The sequence below is a fragment of the Heteronotia binoei genome, chromosome 2 (assembly GCF_032191835.1).
Source record: "Heteronotia binoei isolate CCM8104 ecotype False Entrance Well chromosome 2, APGP_CSIRO_Hbin_v1, whole genome shotgun sequence".
In the NCBI taxonomy this organism is placed as follows: domain Eukaryota; kingdom Metazoa; phylum Chordata; class Lepidosauria; order Squamata; family Gekkonidae; genus Heteronotia; species Heteronotia binoei.
Window position 1 is genome coordinate 102,432,699 of NC_083224.1, and position 23,675 is coordinate 102,456,373.

General features: G+C 44.7%; 1 protein-coding gene across 1 annotated transcript in view; it reads right to left on the minus strand.

Moving 5' to 3' along the window:
* MKNK1 (MAPK interacting serine/threonine kinase 1) overlaps positions 1-23,675 on the minus strand; it is a 60,243-nt gene that overhangs the window by 31,551 nt on the left and 5,017 nt on the right. Inside the window, exons 2-4 of the mRNA XM_060231771.1 lie at positions 5,950-6,048; positions 3,422-3,519; positions 238-317 (exon numbers count right to left, since the gene is read on the minus strand). Of these exons, the coding sequence (XP_060087754.1) occupies positions 238-317; positions 3,422-3,519; positions 5,950-6,046 (275 nt within the window). The 5' untranslated portion in view covers positions 6,047-6,048. The remainder of the gene's footprint in view (positions 1-237; positions 318-3,421; positions 3,520-5,949; positions 6,049-23,675) is intronic.

Sequence of the window (23,675 nt, forward strand, 5' to 3'; positions counted from 1 at the left end):
TCCAACTGAAGAGAAAAATTCTCCTCAGAAGCAAATTTCACCTCAGAGAGGGAAAAAATACAGCACATCCTAACTTCATGGCAACAAAGGAAGGACTGAGGGAAGGGGCTTTCTCCCCAGTCACATGTCGGTTTATGTAGGAAGAGCCAGCACAAGGGACTACACAAAAGCCAAGAAGATGAAAAATAATTCTTATAATGTGTAAAGATATTGTTAAGTGCTGCAACAGTTACTTACTTGTTACCTTGACATTGATACAATGTTTCCACTTCCCGAAATACCCGACTCCGGCTACGCCCAGCACTTTTTTCAATTATCTGTTAGAAAAATAGAAAACTGGTTTTTAAAGTGAGAAATTCACCTGGACAGTTTTGGCAGCATTTTCCCAATAATTTTCTTATATTTTAAAGAATTAAACAGGTTTGATTTTGTTATTTGAAAATGCAAGATGTTTTGTGGCATTATACAAGTCTAACATATTCAAATGTACTTAGGATGATTCAGCACCTAGGCATATTTACATCACATTTTTTTGTAATATGCATAGCTTAACTTTGTAATATGCATAGCTTAACTTTCTCACTAGACTTCTTGCAGCCCAGACTTGTTAACTTAATGATCACAGGTGAGAGGCATCATACAGGCATAATTCTGCTTCGTTATTTCCAATGAAGTCCCTCATTGGTCTTGTCAGCCACCAGCGAGCCTGCAGCAGACGTGGACTATTGCACCCTTCTTAAATCTTCGTTCGCGAAGCCAAGCCGAGAGAGATTTCCAATGAAGAAAACCACAGTGTGTATATATATGTGTGTGTGTGTGTGTGTGTGTGTGTATAGTCACTCTTCAGATATATATATATATATATACAGAGAGAGAGAGAGACACACACACACACACAGAGCGTTGGACTGGATGGGCCATTGGCCTGATCCAACATGGCTTCTCTTATGTTCTCCCATTCCTCAACAGGAGTGTTGAAAGATTTAAAAATAAAATAAATTGTTAGTGTGCAATGTTCTATTATTTCAATAAGGAACTCGAAAAGGACAACATGCACACACACCTTCAAATCACAGGTTGTTATATAATAATAACCTCATACTAAAAAAATTCCAACACAAAAATGCTTATGACAGCCACAGAAGGTCCACTCTTCAGCTATTTGATTTGTTCAGGATATACAATGGGAATAATTCAGATAGTTTTGTTTCTGAGAACCTCAGCTATGAGTTCAATTTTTACAGAGACCCCAAATGTAAATGGATTTGTTGCGGCATGAATAAAATATTCAATCATCTTACAGACAACATGAACATTAGATGCAAATGATGACTGACAAGTAACCTTCCAGAGCATTCAATGGGTGATCTCAAAGTAGATGTTTTACTGTAAAGGAACTTCAAAAACAGAATGGAAAGGAAAATTCCTGAATTACAAATTATTATGAAACTTGGAACAAACACTTCCCTGGGACTGAACAGGGATATTGGTTTTTTATCTCATTATATATGCCAGGGATGGCCAACGGTAGCTCTCCAGATGTTTTTTGCCTACAACTGTTTTTTGCCTGTATTGTTAGCCGCCCTGAGCCTGCTTCGGCAGGGGAGGGCGGGGTACAAATAAAAATTTATTATTATATTATTATTATTATATTACTCCCATCAGCCCCAGTCATTGGCCATGCTGACTGGGGCTGATGGGAGTTGTAGGCAAACAAACATCTGGAGAGCTACCGTTGGCCACCCAATGCTAAACTCACTCTCACCAAGTATAGCTATATATCCACAGTATTCCAATGTATTTCTCTTTTAGAATAGTGTATCAGAATAAATGTCTTTTTTAACATACTCAAATAAGGGATATTGGCTGTTTATCTAATTACATATACTAAACCGACCTGCCACAATATTTTAATGTATTTTTTTCTAATGGCAAACTAGAATGATGTTCATAATGTATGTTACATGTTAAAAAGTAAATTAGGTAGACAGGAACACCTCTGAGTAAGACATGTCTTCAGTTAACCCAAACTTGCTAGCAAAAGAGCAATTAACAGACATTTATTGCCTCATTCTCCCATTCTGACATGTTACTGTTTTATTGGTTTCCCACACAAATGCTATCAAGACCAAATGTTCTTTCAATTTGTTAATTTCACTATTTTGCCATTGGATTCTAATTTTGTACCACTTAGCATTCTTAACCACTGCCCACCAGCTTCAAGTAGCTCTGTTCACTGTACCCCATTCCATTGTCTGATGCAGTATGCATACATATGAAAGTTTACATTCTGAATAAAACTTTGTTGGTCTTAGAAGTGCTACTGGGCTCCTACTTTGTTCTACTGCTTCAGACCAACACAGCTGCCCACCTGGATCTACGTAGTTTCGTAACTGATATGTTATACTTTTAAAATGTACATTTCATAAGAAAACTGTTTGTATTATATAAATAATATGTTCAACAGTTGAAGCAATGCTCACTAAGCACCTACAAAAACCCAAAGCACCATCCACTGCTTGCTATGCACAGCTATAGATTAAAAAGTTAAGCAGTTGCTGAAGCATGCATGCACACTATTGGCCTTTTGAATAATTTAGACATTATATTATTTCATGCTGATAAGTGTAAGATGGAAACATATGGAGGAGCACCTAAGGTTGGAAAATGAGTATGTTGTTTCCATCATGTACAGTCCCCACCCAGTGAGGTACAAGAAAAATTACAACTGAAAACGATGCAGTAAGGGCAGTACAATACAGAGAATCAAAAGTGCTGACAACATGCAACATTACATGACTGCACAACAATAAAGTGAGTTTCTAAATGCAGAGTAACAAGGCTGGGTTACAAAAGTAAAGGAAAACTCAGCAGGGCTCTTTTTGTGTCCTTATGTAATCCCCACCTTAATACACACAAGGAAAACTACACAAACCACCTCATTTACTTCATACACATTGTTAAGCAACTACAGGCAGTCAGAGATTCTTTATGTGCTCATTTCAGCTTCACCTTTGAAGAATAGGTGTTTGTGTTGTTTCAAAGTTTTCATAACTCATTTGGTCAGAAGTGGCAAATAACAGGAGGATCCATGTGTATTTATATCCATCCACTTACTCATGCCTAAAGCAGAAATGGGAGACCTTTTAAGATCCCCAATCTCAGCTACAGAAAGAAATAGGTGGACATGTGTCTACACATACAGTTAGTTTAACCCATAGCATCATAAAAGAAATGCATGTTCACCAAAGGAAGTGATGCTTGCCTCAATATTTAACAACTTAACATTTAAAATCCATCCCCAGTCTATGAATTTTTCAGATATCAGACCATCTCTATTTCTCAGATATTCCTGGGTATGCTTCCCAAGCCAGTCCATAATAATTCTAAGCAATAAAAAGCTTTTAAAAACTATACTTACCTTAACTGCATACTCCTTCCCATTTTGCAAGCTGACAGCTCCCTGAACTTTGGCACAGGACCCTTCACCAAGCAACTCTGCAGTAAGTTTGTATAAATCTGTCAAAGAAAGCCAGCATACAGATATTGTTAGCAGAAGACACTCTGGAAACTAGCAATGATAGGCTACTCAGCTAATGGTTCCCTCAGATTCAGCTCCTTTACTAACAAATAGGGCTGATAATTTTCATTATATGATAACAGTTTTAATTATATGATCAACCTAATTAATTGATAAGAACAAAGTCAAAACAAACAGCAATGAGGGAGTAGACCTAATCTTTGATAGACAAAAATAGTAGGTTGTAGTCTGCCATTAAACTCTGAGCTTCCTCCAGGAGAAGTTGTTCTTTGCACTGGAAGAAGGTTTCACACTTGGTTTTAAAAAGTAGTAGGATTCAAACAATTAACTCCAGAAAGGATAAACTGGGCAAAACATAAGACCCGGCTGAATTGGCACACTACCGGCAAGTCTCGAATTTACCCTTTCTGGGTAAAATTATCAAGAGGGCAGTAGCGCTACAGTTACAGAGCTTTCTGGAGGACGTTTCTATCCTAGACCCACACCAGTCCAGCTTTCACCCAGGTCATAGGACGGAGCCAGTGCTGGTCGCCCTGGTGGATGATCTCCAGCGATATCTGGATTGAGGCGGTTCGGCAGCACTTATGTTGTTGGACCTGTCAGCGGCGTTCGACACAGTCGACCATCAGTTGCTGATCCACCGCCTTGCCAACGCAGGGATTCACAGGTTGGCCCTGCAATGGCTCTCCTCCTTTCTCTACAGTCGGGGACAAAGCATGGCAATCGGGGGATAATCGTCCCAGAGACATCCACTTAACTGTGGTGTGCCTCATGAGGCGGTGCTCTCCCCGATGTTGTTCAACATCTATATGCGCCCCCTTGCCCAGATTGTCCAGAGATATGGGCTGGGTTACCACCAGTACGCTGATGACACCAAGCTCTATCTACTGATGTATGGTCAGCATGCCTCTGCCCCAGAAAATCTAGACCTGGCGTTTCAAGCCGTGGCAGGGTGGCTTAGGCTGAATCGTCTGAATCAGACTCAGAGGTCCTTTGCCTGAGTCGCGGCGGTCCGGGAAGGGAAGTCCATCTAACAGTTTTTGATGGGGTGCCACTAATATCAGCGCCAGTCAGAAGCTTGGGAATGCTGCTGGAGCCCACATTGGCAATGGAGGCCCAGATAGCCACTGCAAAATCCGCCTTCTTCCATCTTAGGTGGGCAAGTCAGTTGGTCCCCTTCCTTGAGTGCAGCGACCTGGCAACTGTGATCCATGCAACGGTCACCTCAAGACTGGACTACTGCAATGCCCTCTACATGGGGATGCCCCTGTCTCATACCCAGAAACTGCAGTTGCTGCAGAATGAAGTGGCCAGGCTGTCATTGGGTCTCTCTATATGGGAGCACATATTGTCAAGGCTGCGGGAACTGCACTGGCTGCCAATAGTATTCCAGATTCGCTACAAGGTGCTGGTTATTACCTTTAAAGTCCTATATGGCCGAGGACCTGTCTACCTTAGGGACTGTCTCTCCTCACATGTTCCCAGAGGGTACTTAGATCTGGGACGCAGAACTTATTGTTGATCCCTGGGCCGAGGGAGGTGAGACTGAAGTCTACTAGAGAGAAAGCCTTCTCAATTGCGGGTAAGGGCTTTGCGGGACCTTGCTTAGTTCCACAAGGCCTGTAAAACAGTACTATTTCGACTAGCCTGCAGCTGAATTATACTACAAGAGGATGCCCAACATTGCTGAATATATTGAAATTGAAATTCATAGTAGTCCCAAAACTGTTTTAAATTGTTTTAAATTATTTAACTGTTTTTATCAATTGTCGAAACTCCAATGTCTTTTCATTGTTTTATTGTTTAGTCTTGACTGTTGTGAGCTGCCCTGAGCCTGCTTCCGTGGGGAGGGCAGGATATAAATCCAAGGAATGAATGAATGAATCAGTCAATCAATACAATAAGCCAGTGCCAACGTAATGACAGCAAAAATGTTTTGGACCTGAATTTAGACAGATTTTTCTCCAGAAGAAATCCAAGATATTAGGCTTATTTCATGATAACATATCTACAGCTAGCACAGTTCTCCCAAGCAAAAACACACTAAGTTCCCTCTAAATTTAACCCCATGTTAAGTTCCCTCTAAATTTAATCCAAACAGCAAACTTTCCAAAAGCTTCGTGGAAAGTATTTTTGACAACAGAAATGATCAGGGATTTTCCCCTCAAAATAATTCTAAATATTTCCAAAGAAGAAGTAGAACAACTCACACAAAGATATTTAGATACTTCAGATATTTTACTGTCTTGGAAAAGCAAAAGTGCACAAGGAAAATAAAGACCAGATGCAGCTCAGAATGAAGTCTATAAAAACACACAAGTTCAATCTAAAAATCACTAACGCATCTTAATTGATAACATCAGGCAAAATTATATTGACACAAGACACAATCTAGATGCAAGACCAACCTTCAAACCTTCCTGGGAAATGATCTGAAGCTCTGGTCCGTTTCTTTTTTTTCCTTTTCCCATTGTCTGAGATAGGAAGAGGTTGGCTGCTCACCATTTCTGTGGAACAAAGTTTATAGCAATCCATGTTTAAGATGGAAAATTAAAGCAGTCTGTATTCAAGTGCATCCTTTCTACAGTTTCCTTCACCATTAAACCTCTTATCCCATTCCTCCCACATTGCTGTCTATTAAACAGACATTTTTTGGTTATTCCCACAGAATATGACTTCTTTAAGCATGAAAGATCATATTGTGCACACGAAGTATTAGGACCCACAGAATTCTTAGACATGATTTTAGGTCTCTTCTTGCTTGCTAGCACTCTTTGTCAACCCAGGGCTTGGAGAGGTTATTGGATCTCTGAAGTTGGGCAGAGGCATCTTTAACCAATAGTGGTTTTAAGAGTTGAAGGGACAGAATAGCAACCATTTTCAAATGGGAAAGTACATAATGCTTTATCCAAAGTAATTATGGTTACAAAAAAAAGATGACTCTCTAAATGGTAAACTGCCAGCTAGTTAATAACATATTCATCCAGGCTTTTAATTTGTTTTACCTTATCAGCCTTTTAAATGCTCTGCTTCTGTTTTATGCTGCTTATATTTATAAGCTGCCTCGAGCAGCACTCTGAAAAGGCAGCATAGATATATTCTAAATAAATAATGAAGCTATAACTGACCATTCAAATTGCCAAATTAAACAGCATCACTATTACCAAAATCAGTTTCCTTGTCAGTCCCACCATGTGAAGGGTGCTCTCCATACACTGAGAACTAGAAAATGCAGGGCATTTTTTGAGCAGGAACGCACAAGAATGCAGTTCCAGCTAGCTTGGCATTAGGGGATGTAGAAAAAGTCCTGTGTGAAACAATGGAGATGTTGGGGTGTGGCCTAATATGCAAATAAGTTTCTGCTGGGCTTTTTCTACAAAAAGTTTTGAGAACATGAGTTCTAAGGTGAAGAGAGATACTTGAAGTCTTTTGTATGTATGGGTTCCAGTGTGGCCCATTAAGCACTCCAGTGAGAAAAAGATGGAAGGGAGAGAGCAGCAACTTACTTTACTGTGCTAACCAAGATACAGAGTAGAAATTGAAGCTTCAGTAACAACCATTCAATACACAGTACTAACTTTTGTTAATTTAAATTAGATGCCCAATTAAAGTTACTTTACTCCAAACCATTTTCCATTTACTAAACTAGAGCAAATCAACCCAGGGTAAAAAAGAGAGTGGTTACCAAACTGGAACCAGAAGGTGCAGTAGGAATGATGGAAATGGAGGACTAGGGTAGAAAGGAGGGGTCCCCGCCGAAGGTGCAATGGGCTGGCAGGCAATAAGACATATTTGCCTTCCTCCCTTCCCAACATTCATCCCTCTCATCACCTCTAAAGACTATTCAGGATTACAGCTACAGTATGTCATGGAAGCAAGTACACCCCCTCACATTTTGTAAATATTTAAGTATATCTTTTCAAGTGACAACACTGAAGAAATGACACTTGGCTACAATGTAAAGTAGTGAGTCTACAGCTTGTATAACAGTGTACATGTGCTGCCCCTCAAAATTACGCAATACACAGCCATTGATGTCTAAACTGCTGGCAACAAAAGTGAGTACACCCCTAAGTGATAATGTCCAAATGGGACCCAAGTAGCCATTTTCCCTCCCTGGTGCCATGTGACTTGTTAGTGGTACAAGGTATCAAGTGTGAAGGGGGAGCAGGTTATAGCTCTCACTCCCTCATACTGGTCACTGAAAGTTCCACATGGCACCTCATGGCAATGAACTCTCTGAGGATCTGAAAAAACAAATTGCTGCTCTACATAAAGATGGCCTAGGCTATAAGAAGATTGCCAAGACCCTGAAACTGAGCTGCAGCACGGTGGCCAAGACCATACACCGGTTTAATAGGACAGGTTCCACTCAGAACAGGCCTTGCCATGGTCGACCAAAGTTGAGTGCCTGTGCTCAGCGTCATATCCAGAGGTTGGCTTTGGGAAATAGACGTATGAGAGCTGCCAGCATTACTACAGAGGTTGAAGGGGTGGAGGGTCAGCCTGTCAGTGCTCAGACCATACGCCGCAGGCTGCATCATATTGGTCTGCAGGGCTGTCGTCCCAGAAGGAAGCGTCTTCTAAAGATGATGCACAAGAAAGCCCGCAAACGGTTTGCTGCAGACAAGCAGACTAAGGACATGGATTTCTGGAACCATGCCCTGTGGTCCGATGAGATGGTGTCAAGCGTGTGTGGCAGCAAACAGGTGGAGTACAAAGACAAGTGTGTCTTGCCTACAGTCAAGCATGGTGGTGGGAATGTCATGGTCTGGGGCTGAATGAGTGCTGCCAGCACTAGGGAGCTACAGTTCTTTGAGGGAACCATGAATGCCAACATGTACTGTGACATACTGAAGCAGAGCACGATCCCCTCACTTCAAAGACTGGGCCGCAGGGCAGTATTCCAACATGATAATGACCCCAAACACACCTCCAAAAATGACTACTGCCTTGCTAAAGAAGCTGAGGATCTGACACAAATGGGACTTTGTGGGGCGGGGCCATGTGTGTTATAAAATGTAATGTATATATTTATTATTTATCTTTTATTAAATTGTATATATGTTACAATGAACAAATAAACAAATAATTAATTTACATACATCAAAACAGACCACTCATCAAACATCCAGTAACCCATCACCATAGTCACCTCTACTAATCTGTCTCTGTCTATTACTTGCCTAATCTCCAATGTTGCTCTCTGGTTGCCACCACCCCCCACAGTACGAGAGTAATTTCATTTGCACTGCGATGCCCTTTATGTCCTTCCGCCCTAATGGCCAAATTCCGTCAAACTGCTGAAATTGCATCAGACATCGATAAACTATCTTTTCCTCTACCGCCAGTGCGAGCATTTCTTCTAACCAGAGGGCTACAGTGCCTGAAAAATCTGTTCTCCACATCCACATAATAATCCTCTTAGCCGTCATCAGTGCCCGATACCCCCACTGTCGCTGCGGGCATGACAGTGCCCAAACTGACGGAAAATAGTTCAGCAAAATTTGAACAGCGGTGAACTTATATTGTGTCCCAATCATACGATTCATCCAGACCAACACTCCTCCCCAAAATTCCACCAACGCCGGGCATGTCCAAAGCATATGACACAAACCTGCTTCAGCTGTTTGACACCGCCAGCACAATGATGAATAGGAAAGATTGTGTTTGTACAAACGGGCTGGAGTCCAATAAATTCGAAAATGATTTTTTTTCTGGATTAGTATCAGACGCTGATCCTTAGAAACCTTCTGAATCGTCCTACTAATCATACTCCACTGAAATGGCAGAATGTTAACTTTTAGGTCATCAGCCCATTTTATCTGCAATTTCTCAATTAGCTGTTGTTGTTGCATTCCGGACCAAAAGGGCACATATAAGGCTTGTACCGGTTTGTCATGTTGTAAAATATGCCTTATTCTTACTGAAAGGGGCGGGGGGTCCGGAGCAGCCAAAGCATCCGGTCCCAATAGCAGTGTTAAAGCTGTCTTCATTTGACGATGTTGCAACCATTGATTAGGCTCAAGTCCATATTTATCTTGAAGTTCCGCAAAAGTCCAAAATACTTCTCTATTTGTATCACGGAGATGATCTAAAGTGACAATCCCCTTTTCTGCCCATCTCGTCCAAACCACCGGGCGTTCACCAACCTTTAATACTGGGTTGCCCCAGAGAGTCACAGCAGCATGTAAAAAAACATTAAAGCCTGTGCAGAGCCAAATTGCTGCCAAATTCATCTAGCATCCTGAATCGGTGGAGGTAGGACATCGTCTCGACAGTGATTTGAGCCCAGTACTTCTAACGAAGACAGGGGGACAATCGATGCAGCCTCCAGAGCAACCCATTCTGGGGAGTCCCCTCCGTTGGCCTGTCTCCATCTATTAGCCGATGCCAACAAATAGGCCTTGTGATAAGCACTTAAGTCTGGTAAGCCAAACCCGCCTTGATCGGAGGAGAGTTGTAGCCGTGCCAAAGAGAGACGCGGTCGCTTCCCTTCCCACAGAAAGTTCGCCACTAATGAGTTAAGTTCTCGAAACCATTTCTGCGGAATATACTGATGGAGGGCACGGAGAGCATAAAAGAACCGGGGGAAGATAACCATTTTCAAAGCATTAACTTTTCCCGACAGAGACAGAGGGATAGATCTCCATCGAACAAGATCAGACTTTGTCTTATCCATAAGTTTCGTAAAGTTCAAGCCCACTAAGTGCTGTATTCGGCATGGGATTAGCAATCCTAGATATTGAATAGATTCCTCCTGAAGTGCAAACTGCGATCCCACTGCGTCTGAAGTCTTCCTTCCGCCCACTTGAAGTAGCTCCGTTTTCCCCCAATTCACTTTGTAGCCTGCGAGTTGGCTAAATTCATCAGTAAGTTTAATAATAGCTGGGATTGAAGAATCTGGCTTGGTCACCGTCAGAAGAGCATCGTTGGCATACAACAATATTTTGAATTCAGATGAGCGGTACTTCATTCCGTATATATAGGGGAGGGACGGTGGCTCAGTGGTAGAGCATCTGCTTGGGAAGCAGAAGGTCCCAGGTTCAATCCCCGGCATCTCCAAAAAAGGGTCCAGGCAAATAGGTGTGAAAAACCTCCGCTTGAGACCCTGGAGAGCCGCTGCCAGTCTGAGAAGACAGTACTGACTTTGATGGACCCAGGGTCTGATTCAGTAGAAGGCAGCTTCATATGTCCGTCCGTCGACGCACCGCTTGGGCGAGTTGTTCAATACAAATATTGAACAAAAGAGGGGATAGCGGGCATCCCTGCCCAGTTCCACACAATAAATCAATTGGATCTGATAAAACACCGTTAACCTTGATTCTTGATGCAGCATTTTCATAAATCAGCTGGGTCCAGCGAAGGAACACATCCGGAAAGCCCAAGTGGCTCATCACATTTCTCAAGAACCATCGGTCAACACGGTCAAAAGCTTTTTCAGCATCAATGGATATTAAAAAAGCAGGTTCTTCCTTCTCATTGTATATACTTACTTAATTACTTAATCGGTAATTAAGTAACCATTATCCGCGCCCGCACGGCCCCGAATGAAGCCCGTCTGTGCTCTGTTCACCACCTGAGTTATTACTGACTGGAGGCGCTGCGCAAGTATGGATGTCAGTATCTTATTATCAGCGTTCAGTAGGGATATCGGGCGGTAACTTGAACAAAGTTGTAGGGGCTTCCCCAGCTTGGGGATTAAAGTGATAGATGCTGCATTGAACTCCTTTGAAAGCATACCCTTATCGAAAATAGCCTGGTAAGTCTTTAACAGTTTAGAAGCTAGTATATCTTTAAACCTTATATACCAAGCCAGGGAAAACCCATCTGGTCCAGGAGCTGATGCCTGCCGGAGTGCCCCAATCGCAGCCGTTACTTCCTCCAGTCTTAGGGGCGCAGAGAGCACCCTTGAGCTTCCACACTCAGTTCTGGTAAACAGAGCTGTCGCAAAAAGGCATGTTGTCTATCATCAGTCGCATCCACATGGCCCCTATAAAGCGCCCGATAAAATGTAATGTAGTGGAGATATACACTTTATAAAGGACACAGACAAACACAGTTAAAGATATTATGTTTTAACTTAAAATATAAACATGCTTAAAACTCTTGCACTATTTTGTTTAAAATAGAAAGGTGGGAGAACAGTGGGATATGGCAAAGCAATTTTTAAAATAAAACATCCAAGAAAAAGCACAAGGATCATAAAACAAACTAAAAATATAAAATGTTCTAAGCCTGGGAAAATATTAAATGGCTGGACATTGCAAGTTTCTCCCCAACCCATCTACACAAATTAGCAACGGTTCTCCAGTGTAATATCCCCCTTTGACTGTCAGTTCCCAGGTTAGAGTACTCATGAGGTACCAGTTCTCAGGTCCATTCAGCAGAGACAAGCTGGCTCAAAGTATCAACCCTTTATTTGCAACATCACAACTCCAAGAAGCATGAGCTTCAGCTGGCTATAGGAACTCTGAAAAATGAAACTGATCTCCACTCCATTGAAACACATTGCAGCACAAAGTTGCAGGAAAATGTGGAATGGATTTTCCATTAAAGTCTCTGGGTCCTGTCTCCTTTCTCCATGGGAGCTGATCTCTGCCATCTGGAGAGCAGCTGTAATTCTGAGTGATCTCCAGCCCAAACCTGGAGTGTGGCAACAATGGTTCCCCAGGACAAAGTGATTGGTTTGGTGGGTGGAGTCTATGGCATTGTACATGTCTGACGTCCCTGCCATTCTCAAATTCTACCCTCTCCAACCTCCACCCCTCAAATACCCAAGAATTTCCCAACCAGGAGTTGGCAACACCATCTCCTTCCCAGCCAACCATCAACCAGCCAACCATGGAATGAATGCAATCCCCAAATTTTGGGTTTCAGGGTCCAGATGTTTGGGCTAAGTGCTGTTGAGTCAGTCAGGGAACCTGCTCAAACAGCCAATTTTGTTTGTCTTGTTGCACATACTAACCCATCCTCCACTGTATTTTAATGTCTTCCTTTTTTTCTAATGGCAAACTATAATGGATGTTATAACCTCTTGAGAAACCATGCCATCTATTTAAACAAAGCCAGAATGTTACCTAGATTTATGGCACTTCGCACCTACAACAGCAGTCTGCTTTTTATCACCCTCTAGTGTTGTCTCAGCCCTGTATTGTTCTAATGCTAACAAACACAGATCCCTATTTGTGATTCTTTCAATCTGCTAAAAACATTCCCATGATTCTACATACCAACTCAATGCCCACTTATATTAAGAATTGCGGCTTGCCATTCCCATTTTGTCTGATGAAGTCTGCTTAAGAGCATATGAAAGCTTACATTCTGAATAAAACTAAGTTTATAGGTCATAATATGTTTGGATTTAATTACAGGGGGGAAACCAGTGGAGCAATAAAAATATCTAAGTAGAAGACTGATGTCTAAAAGTATCTTCCTTAATTGTTAAAGAGTAAATGAGTATCTGGTCGTTTTCGCACTCACCTTCCGCCGGTGCGACCCCCCTCTTCACCGCGCAGGATCTGCGCGGATTTCGCACTAAACGCTGCGGAGCAGCCAGAAAAGCCGGAAGCTCCCGTCGCAAAAGCTGCGCAAACGCCAAACTGCTTTTTGGCAGTTTCAGTTTGAGCGGCTTTTGCACCGGGAGCTTCCGGCTTTTCTGGCTGCTCCGCAGCGTTTAGTGCGAAATCCGCGCAGATCCTGCACGGTGAAGAGGGGGGTCGCGCCGGCGGAAGGTGAGTGTGAAAACGACCTCTGAGACTCTCTTAATGATTAAAATACTTTTACACATTAAGATAAAGGTGCCACTGGACTCAAAATTTGTCCTAACATTGGTCTCTGTTTTTAATCTGCAAGCTTTCTTACCCTGCAGCAATATTTTTATTTTTTTTCTAAAAAACAAACTTTACCCTTGCTAAAAGCCTTTTGAAAATGTAATAAGAAACCTTACTGTGTTTAGTGCTAGGGTTCACAGGGTTTTATTTCCAGAAAAAAGAGCTTTCCTAGAATGAACTGAACTATTTAAATGAAACAGCCATTCATTAAACCAATGATCCACTTGTAATTAAGTTTTCCAGTGCTTTTTGCCCTGAAGTAAATGTGGCAATTTAACACTTCATCCATGCCATATCATCCAAATGTCAAGCACTACCTTGGTCCAAATAACTGATTTCTTCTCTCTAGCTGCATTGGGACAGCTAGCATACGGGCAACCACTGGCTGAAGAATTGCTCAGAGCAGATTTCTATCCTTTCCTTTCCAGTCTACCACACCAGAGGTTAAAGAGTTATTTTCTGCTGTGAAAGAAAATTTCACTCAATGACATATCCAGCAGGCATACAAGAGGTGTTATTTTAGCTGTTTATTCTTCCTGTGGTTTAATCAGAAATGTAAGATATAACCTTGGCATGACCTGTATGTTTCTCCTCTAGAAACAACTGGCCAATTTTTACCGTGTGCAATTGAAAACATTTTAACTGTCTGCTGTCTAATACTGGAAAAGAAGCCAAGTCTTCTGGTTTCACACTCAACTTAAAAGTATAAGGTAATTGCCATGCTTGACAAAGTGGACTGAGAGCAGCCCTAGGTTAATTTCTTAACACTAGTATTCTTTTGAAAGCAGAACACCAAAGCTTCTGAATGCCAGCTCAACTAAAGGTATACAGTTATGTCCTTCTAATGGGCATTGTTCTACTGAACTACAAGTTTCTCAAGTGCCTCATTGTCACAACCCCTGATTAAGGCCTTTCAGTTACCATTAAACAATTCCCTCAGGCTGGACGGTTGTTAACCACCTCACCACTCATCCCATATTAAAAGGTCCACCTTCAACTTGGAGTGTGAGGCAAATTAGATTTATTTTACACGGGATCTTTTGATCCTTAAACCAGAAATCAAAGCAAATTTGCCCTTTTACATCTAGCCTAAGGAAAAGTTCTGGGAACTTGAAAGCTTGCACATAGTTATTTTGTCTGGTCCCATTAAAAGTAATGCAGGATTTCTGTGGGTTCACATCTCCTTGCTGGTTACTCATCTATTTTTGCATGATCAAATATCCTAGCATTACCTAGTGTGCCTAGAGAGACATTCACAGGGACATTGATCATGTTGGCTGACATGCTACCAGGTCAGAATTTATAGGCCTTCTTAAATATGTTAAGAAAAGAGGATAAATACTGATTTACAGCAGGACTATTTTGTGACTGAAAGTAACAACACCCCACTGAGATGTGAAGTTAAGTGCTCAATACTACTCTACAATTATACAGGGAGCTATAACACCCTGGCCTATACACCTTATCCATTAACACACACCTTATTTCCTTAGCTGGCTCACAATATATGCCAGAATTAACCCTTCTCATTCTCATTTCCTAGCCACTATTTGCACAAGAAAGTCTCTCTTTATACATACACACACAGACACCTGTATGGTTCATAGGCCATTACACACAAGCTATATGTATTCCACAGGAACACAAAAAAGTCACAGCATGTGGTACTGGATACATAATTTAGTTTACATTTAACAGAAACAACTATTTGGCCACATATTTATAAAGATATTTAAATTACACAAGCAACACTTGATGAAATCTTTAGTCAGAGTTGTTGAGTAAGTGTCCTACCAGTCAGCTTCAATGTCAACCTTTTTAAAAGAACAAGGTTTGAGTTCAGTGGCAAGAAGTCTGTGTGTACACGAAAGCTTGTACCCAGAATAAAACCTTGTTAGTCTTAAAAGTGCCACTAGACTCAAACTTTGATCTGCTGCTTCTGACCAACATGGCTACCCACGTGAATCAACCTGTTTAAAAGTAGCAGAGCCCATGGGCTATGTAAAACTCACTTCAAAGGAACACAACAGCCATTTTTTATATGGGACATGAAGAAATATTCAACTCTCCACTTTACTATTTAAGTAAATATGAATGCCCAAATCACAGTATCATTCTCGTAGTCTAGAATTTTGAGAATGGAGAATTCCAGACATATAGATTTCACAATTCAGCAGATTCTGCTCCTGTTCTCATACAACTATACAACATCACTGCTTTGAGGGGTAAGGGGAAAGTACTTATACATGGCTGTGAAATTAAAGCTGCCTTCCCTCTAATTAAGCTTATTTCTAACAGTGATGACAGGCTGCTAGAAGGGTAGCAGAGTGAGAGCAAACCAAAACAGAACCTTCTCAGTCATGGAGCCAAAACTTTGGAATTCTCCTCCCAGGGAGAACTGTCTCTTTCTATCACTGTCTTTTGCCAGTTGGTGAAAACCCAGTTTTGTTTGGCATTCCCTCACTAACTTATTCCTCCTCCTCCCTGTTTGTGTGCCATATGTTTTGCTTGGTTATAAACACTAATTCAATGTTCAAAGTTTTAATTTTGCTATCTTACGGACCCTGGGTTGAGTTGAAAGATGGCATTGAAATGTTCTCAGTAAACAGACATTCCCACACCGGGGAGGGACGGTGGCTCAGTGGTAGAGCATCTGCTTGGGAAGCAGAAGGTCCCAGGTTCAATCCCTGGCATCTCCAAAAAAGGGTCCAGGCAAATAGGTGTGAAAAGCCTCAGCTTGAGACCCTGGAGAGCCGCTGCCAGTCTGAGAAGACAATACTGACTTTGATGGACCAAAGGTCTGATTCAGTATAAGGCAGCTTCATATGTTCATATGTTCACACAAGGAGCAGTTCTTCTAGGACAAAGAAGAAAATATCTCTGAGCCACTCTAACTCTGGAAGAAGTCAGCAGCTTAGAGAGGTTTCATCCTAACAACACTGCCTCTCTTGAGATTGCAATACCCAGACACCAAAGAAGCAGTCCTTCAAGTTACAGCCCACTGAAAAAGGGGATGGGGAATGCTCAGAGGCAATTTCTGTGCTAGTTATGACCACTAATCTCTACAAAGCAGAAGGTGAAGACATAGTCCAAAATTGGGACATGTAGCTGTTCACATTCATACTTATAATGTCAACCATTTGGTTTGAAAGCTTGCACGATGACCTTGGATCACCCACACTCTCAACCCCACTATTTCACATGGTAATTGCAAGGATGAAGTGGCCACTGAGCACTATGAAATGCAGAAAGCACCTCTCCAACGGGAAACAGCAACTCTTATTTGGAAGACTTATTATTAGTTGACTTGCATGTTACTTGTATTAAATATAACAGGAAAGAACTTAGTACTTTGCAGAAGCGATATTGGCCATGGACACAAAGAAGGTAGTACATATTGCTTCTGCAAAGTACTATATTCTTTTCTGTTCTTACATTTAATACAAATAGCATGCAAGTCAACTAATATTTTACAATTCCTCCAATTAAGAGCTGCTATTTCACAGGCATTGAAGCTCACTCTATGCAACTCATCCTCCAACAAAGCATGAAACTGTGCTTTCAGGATTAAATCTAATTTTCAAATTTGCATTTATCTTCCTGTAGATCAGGAGTGTCAGATGTGTGGTACATGGACCACATCAGGCCCCTAGAGGGCTCCTATCAGTCCTGGGAGCAACTCACTGTCATCTGCTTCCTTCTCCCTCTCTTACTTCCTTCTGTGTCACAGCTTGCTTTGCCAGACTTGCTTAATTATGCTGCAAAGTAAGGTCTCTATTTTCTCCACTGGCTGACCAGCACATGAAGCAACTTATGTACAAAAGCTCACAATGCCCAGCCATTTCACATCTTCCTCTGGATCTTAGGCTCAAAGAATTGACCATAAGATTTCTGTAATGAACATCAATAAATCAAAAGTAGGTTTGTAAACTACAGATACACACCTGAACAACACCTGATCAGCATACTCAAGATTGCTACAGCACAGATATTGTCTCCAGATGTTGATGCAATAACTCAGAGCAAGAGGTATCAGTTATCAGGGACTGTTAACAAAATATTGCAAGAGTGCTAGTCTTTTAAGCATGTTTTAAGATTTTTTTAAAAAAAAATCTTTAATTGTGTTTGTCTGTGTTCTTTATAAAATTTATATTTCTACTACCTGGCATTATATTTTACGACACGTATGGCATGGCCCAACAAGATCTCATTCATGTCAGATCCGTTCCTCATAACAATTAAGTCAATACCACTGCTGCCGATGCTCATTTCCAGAAAGAATACCAATACCTAGATTACATTTTTTTTTGCCACTACATTTTTTGTTTAAGAGTTCTCACAAATTACATACCAGTATTATATTAAATTTGTTAAGAGCTTGTTAAGAGCCATATTTTCCCTAAGGAAGGATCTTAATTATACATATTCTGTATTTCATCGTTATCAAACCTATGTGAAAAGTGTATTCATTACCATAAACCATTTTTCTTCACATATGTAAGCCTTCCCAGATTTCTTAGGGAAAGGTTTTAAAAATATTCAATCCAGGATGACTTATTCTCATAAATGACATTTTAGACCAAGTCTAAAGTTACAAGCAAATTATCCTTGCCTAACTCCTACACAGAGCTGCTTTTCAGAGATCTTGTGGATTTTACTGATTTAAATGCTTTATATTTTGTGAACTATCTTTAAGAGTACTACATTATGCTTTACTGCATATAACTGCTATTAGCTACTACAAGAACCTGAAGGAGAGGAATAAAAATGCAGCTGAGATGAACCGGAACTATCTACTGTAAAGATCTACTGTGGGTGGCTTAGAAGAGATGCTTACTTGTCTTAGGCAACTAAGCCTTTTTTATATTTATATAGTTCAAATAATGACAGGGTAGAACTGGACAAAGACATTCCAAAAAGAACAATACATACATGCTTGCATGCAAAAGCCAGAATAAGACAGGATGGGTGAATTGGTATGCCTGGAACTAAAACAAATATAGTAAGCACATCAAAACCTGTTAAAACAGCAAAGAAGTAAATGGGAAATCCTTGTCCCAGTACAGGAGCCCACACAAAGGCTAGTCTAGGTAACTTTATAAATAACAATGTCCTGGCTTCTGTGCAGACAAGGCTCGGCCCTTCCCAGCCAAGCTGGCATCGCCGGCGTTCAGGCTGGGGGCCGTCTTTGCCCCCGCGGAAGAAGGGAGCATCAGACTGACAGCCTCGGCACATCCGGGGCTAGGTCTGGGCGTGGCGTCAGGGCTATATAAGCCCTGGCCCCGCCCGGACCTCGTGCTGACTTCTTGGCTCTCTGAGGGAGAGCCTCATGCGGGAGCAGCATCGTTCAGGCCGGTCGGGCCTCGGAGCGTCGAGGGTCGGTTGTGTCGGCCTGGTGTCGGAGCGTTGGTGGAGCGGTGCAGGCGTTGGCGGTAGCGCGAGCGGCCGGTGCCTGATCGTCGGTTCCGCTAATCCGACGGGAACGCGGTGTGGTGTCTGGTGCAGGGGGCTCGTAGCGCAGGCGGCGGCTGCTTTGGGGGTCTCTGCGGGGTTTAAAGGAGCCTGTACGGGGCCAGCAGCGGCCAGGCTCGGTCCGCGGCGCGCGCAGCAGCCGCTTTGTGGGGCGGTGGTCCTCTGGCGAGAGGGAAGCCCCGTGCGCTGCACAAGGCACGTACAGCGGCTATTTTACGAGGCGGTCGTCCCTTGTTCGTCCCCTGGTGATAGGAAAGCCCCGTGCTCTGCACAAGGCGGGGACGTCGGCCATTTTACAACGAGGTCGTCCTCTGGCGACAAGGGGAAGCCACGTGGTCTACACAAGGCGCGTGCGGCGGCCATTTTCTTTGAAGTCCGTTTGGGCGGCAAGGAAGGCACATCATTAGCCGCCCTGAGCCGCCTGGGCGGGGAGGGTGGGATATAAATAAAATTTATTATTTATTTATTATTATTATTATTATTATCGCTACCTGTGCACTGCGCACGCGGCGACCATTTTAAGTGACCGTTATAGCGGCCATTTTACATAGCGCGGCGACGAGCATTTAATAGAGCTCACCCACCGGCGTGCGCGGCGGCCATTTCTGGTCCTCATATTTTTGTGCTAATATTTATGCCACGTGATGGAGCATTGGCCTAGTGGGCTGAGGTGCCTTGGCGAACCCCCTGGCATAGCCAGCTGCCTTGTTCAAACGGTTTTCAAGGGGGTATATCTCTGCCTGTGATCCTGCAGAGAGGTTGCTGGGGGAGTAGTCTTCTTCATTTGTCTTCCTCACTATAGGGGTGGTTGGGTGGCTTGTGTTAATATAATCAAGGTTATCATTATGGCACCTAAGAAGGGCCAAGGTAAAGCCAAGGGCAAACAGCCTGCGCGTATACCCCGTGTGCGTCCAGCTGAGGAGCAGGGACAGGGGGAGCAGGTCCGTTTGGCCATTATTAGCCAGGTAGAGGCATTAGAGCAGCAACGGCTCGCTGCGGGGGCTCCCATATGGCAGGGGCGTCGCCGCACTTCGGGGCGGTCGACGCGCATTACATTTGAGGCAGAGATGCTTGCTCGACTGTCTGCCTTGCAGGGCAGAGTGCCGGTGCCTGATTCGCAGCCGGAGCCGGATGACGAGGATGACCCTGGCGAGGGACCATCTGGCGAACAGCTGAGCGGCTGCATCTTTGGAGGCGGTGTGCCGCAGACTCCAGAAGGTGGTGGAACTCCGGCTGATGCTGGGGGTAAGTTGTTGGCACAGCAGACTCCAGGGTGGCCCTGGGGACCTATTCAGATGCCCGCTCTTCCCCCAGGGTTGGGAAGGGAATTGGGGCGTGGGGCAGCCTGGCACACCCGCCGTCCAGTGGGGGGCCGGGCTGCCCTGGCCTTGGGGCCTACAGAGTTCAGTTACTCAGGGACCTGGGTTAGGGAGTGCTGGCTTACAGGCAGCAGGTCTACAGGCAGTCTCGGCGACACCTGCAGCTTCCACAGGGCCTCCTTCTCAAGGGGTTCTGCCTTGGGGTGGGCAGCAATATGCCCAGCTACACGGAATGTGCCCTGCTGGGCTTGGAGGCGAGTGGTTTTACCCACCGAACCCTTATGCGAGCATACCATTCCACGCGTTCCCATATGGAGACACCTCGTTGCCTCTGGGAGATCATTTAACGGGGGTTACCCGGGAAAAGATCCTGCGTGGAGAGTATGTGGATGTGTTCGGCCTTCTCTATAGAGAGCTCGAGAAGAAAAGCAAAGATGAGCTCGACGAGAAGGAGAAGGAAAAATTGAAACGCCGAAAGGTAGATAGGTCTTGGGCCAACTGGCTGCCTGGCTTTTTAATTTATGCGGGCATTATTGCCAGGGCGCAGCCGGCCCGTGCGGCCGCCCTTTTTCAATACATTGACATTATTTACAGGGCATATACGGACTTCGTCAGTGCAGCGTGGCTGCAATACGACGAAGCTTTCCGTATGAGGGCTGCCGTCAACCCAGGGTTGCCTTGGGACCAAGTCAGCCAGCAGCTTTGGCTGCAGCTGATGTCCCTGGCAAAGCCTAATGCTGGTGACAGGTCCGACAGCGGACATTTGGTCCAAAAACAACAGCAGCAGCTTACTGCAGGGGCCCGCCCATCGGCGGGCCAGCCGGTTCAATCCCGGCTGCTATGTTGGGAGTTCGCTTCTAAGGGAGTGTGCCCCAGGAAGCTCTGCAAGTTCAAGCACGAGTGCCCGCTGTGCAGCGGGCCTCATGCCCTTTCCGCCTGCAGTAGATCTAAGCCAAAAGCCTGGGTCAGGCGCTCGGGGGGTGGCGGCAACAGTCAGCAGCCCCCTGGAAAAGGGGCCCAGTCCCATTCGGCTGAGGGTTCTCAATAATTTATTGAGAAAGTACCCACGCAAGGCGGATGGGCAATACTTGTGGGAGGGGTTTTCCTTTGGGTTCAGGATCCCTTACCGGGGGCCTAGGGCCCCTTGTCTAGCTCCCAACCTTAAGTCAGTGGCGGGTCTCGAGCACATAGTTCGAGCGAAGATCGCCAAGGAGTGCCAGGAGGGCAGGGTCCTTGGACCCTTTGATTCGCCGCCTGTCTCAACATTGCGGGTATCTCCCTTGGGGGTGGTGCCTAAAAAGGCGCCCGGAGAGTATCGTCTCATCCATCACCTGTCCTACCCCAAGGGGGCGTCGGTCAATGACGCCATCCCTGAGGAACTGTGTTCGGTGCGGTACACTTCATTTGACCAAGCGGTCAAAGTAGTGCGGGGTTGTGGCATTGGGGCCGAGATGGCGAAATGTGACATCAAGTCAGCATTTCGTCTCTTGCCAGTGCACCCCGAGGATTTCGAGCTCCTAGGTTTTTGCTTCGAGGGCAAATTCTAAATGGACCGCGCCCTCCCCATGGGTTGCTCGGTATCCTGCGCCGCATTCGAACGCTTTAGTTCCTTCATTGAGTGGGTGCTTCGGGACAGGACTGGGTTAGACGACACGGCGCATTACCTGGATGACTACCTTTTGGTTGGTCCTCCGGGCACTGGGCAGTGCGCCAAGTTGTTGCGTTCCTTTCAGGATTTAGCCGACGAGCTGGGGGTTCCGTTGGCGCATGAGAAGACTGAGGGACCCAGTTCGGTACTTACCTTTCTGGGTATTGAGCTGGACACCCACAAACAGGCTTCTCGGCTGCCAGAGTCGAAAGTAATGGACCTTAGGGCCCAGTTGGCTGCACTGAAAGGTCGGCGCAAGGTTTCGTTGCTTGAGTTGCAACAGGTGGTGGGTCACCTTAACTTTGCATGCAAAGTGGTGGCACCAGGTAGGGCTTTCTTGCGGCGTCTCTGTGACGCTATGCGGCAATTGCGTTCCCCCCATCATCGTGTCCGGGTGACCGCTGGAATGCGGGCGGACCTGGAGGCTTGGGAGGTGTTTTTGGATGCATTCAGTGGTGTTTCTTTTCGGAGGGAGGAGTTGAAGATCGAAGCTGAACTTCAGATCTCCTCGGATGCCTCCGGATCTACTGGGTTTGGTGTGTACTTTAGGGGGCATTGGTGTGCAGAGCAATGGCCTGCAGAATGGTTGGACAGTGGGCTCAGTGGGGATCTGACATTTTTGGAATTTTTCCCTATCCTAGTCGCCGTTTGGCTCTGGAGCGAGCAACTAGCCAACCATTCTGTGCTCTTTTGGTGTGATAACATGGCAGTGGTACATGTTATCAACTCCTTGACTTCAAAGTCTCTGCTGGTCATGAATCTGGTTAAATCCGTTATGCTTCGGTGCCTCCAGTTGAACATTTTGTTCACGGCAAGGCATGTACCCAGGGTCTGCAATGGGGTGGCGGACGCTCTATCTCGCCAACAGATGGAGCGTTTTTGGCAACTTGCCCCAGAAGCGGACTTGCGGCCGGAGCGGATGCCCTTGGATCTATGGCGGCTTGGGAAGCTGAAGCCGGTAGGGCCATTCAGTTGGCTTTAGCGCCTAGCACTAGAAGGGCTTATGATAGAGCGGCCTCTCAATTTCGGGAGTTTAGGAGGGCTGCTGCGCTGAAGGATTGCTGGCCGATTCCCACGGCTCATATTATGCAATTCAGTGTATTTCAGAAACAGAGGGGGCTGGGGTTAAAGACTATTAGAGGCCAACTGGCGGCATTGGCCTTTATTAGTAAAGCCTATGGGTTTGCAGATAGTACGGCCGATTTTAGGATTAGGAAAATGCTGGAGGGTTGGGCCAGGGAGTGTGGCCCGCGCGTGGATGACCGGCAGCCCATCTCCCCTTCCGTTCTGAAGGGGCTGTTTGGCAGCTGGCCGGCCATTTGTTCTTCCCCTTTCGAGGCCGCTTTGTTTCACGCGGCTTCGTTGGTGGCAATTTTTGGTGCCCTACGGATCAGTGAATTAGTGATGCAGTCTAAGACTGATGTGTCAATGCGGGCGCTCCATGCTGGAGACGTCAAAATCGACCAAGGGCAGGTCGTTTTGACGCTCCGGCGGCCCAAGACTGACCAATGGCGGAAGGGGTCCATCATCACTCTTGGACAGTGTACGGTCCACGAGTTGTGCCTGGTGCGGGCTGTTAGGCATTATATTCAGATTAGGGGCACTGGGAAGGGCCCCTTCTTCCGGCATGAGGATGGATCCCCCCTCACAAAATTTCAGTTCTGGGCAGTGACGAGTCGGGCTCTGGCCGCAATAGGCCTGAAGGGCGTCAAATTCGGGACCCATTCGTTTCGCATTGGAGCTGCCTCCACTGCTGCTTCAATGGGTTACACGCCAGCTTCTATACAGCGCATTGGGCGATGGCGGTCGGCGGCCTTTAAAACATATGTGCGCCCTTTAGTGCCATAAGGGGTCGAGGGTCA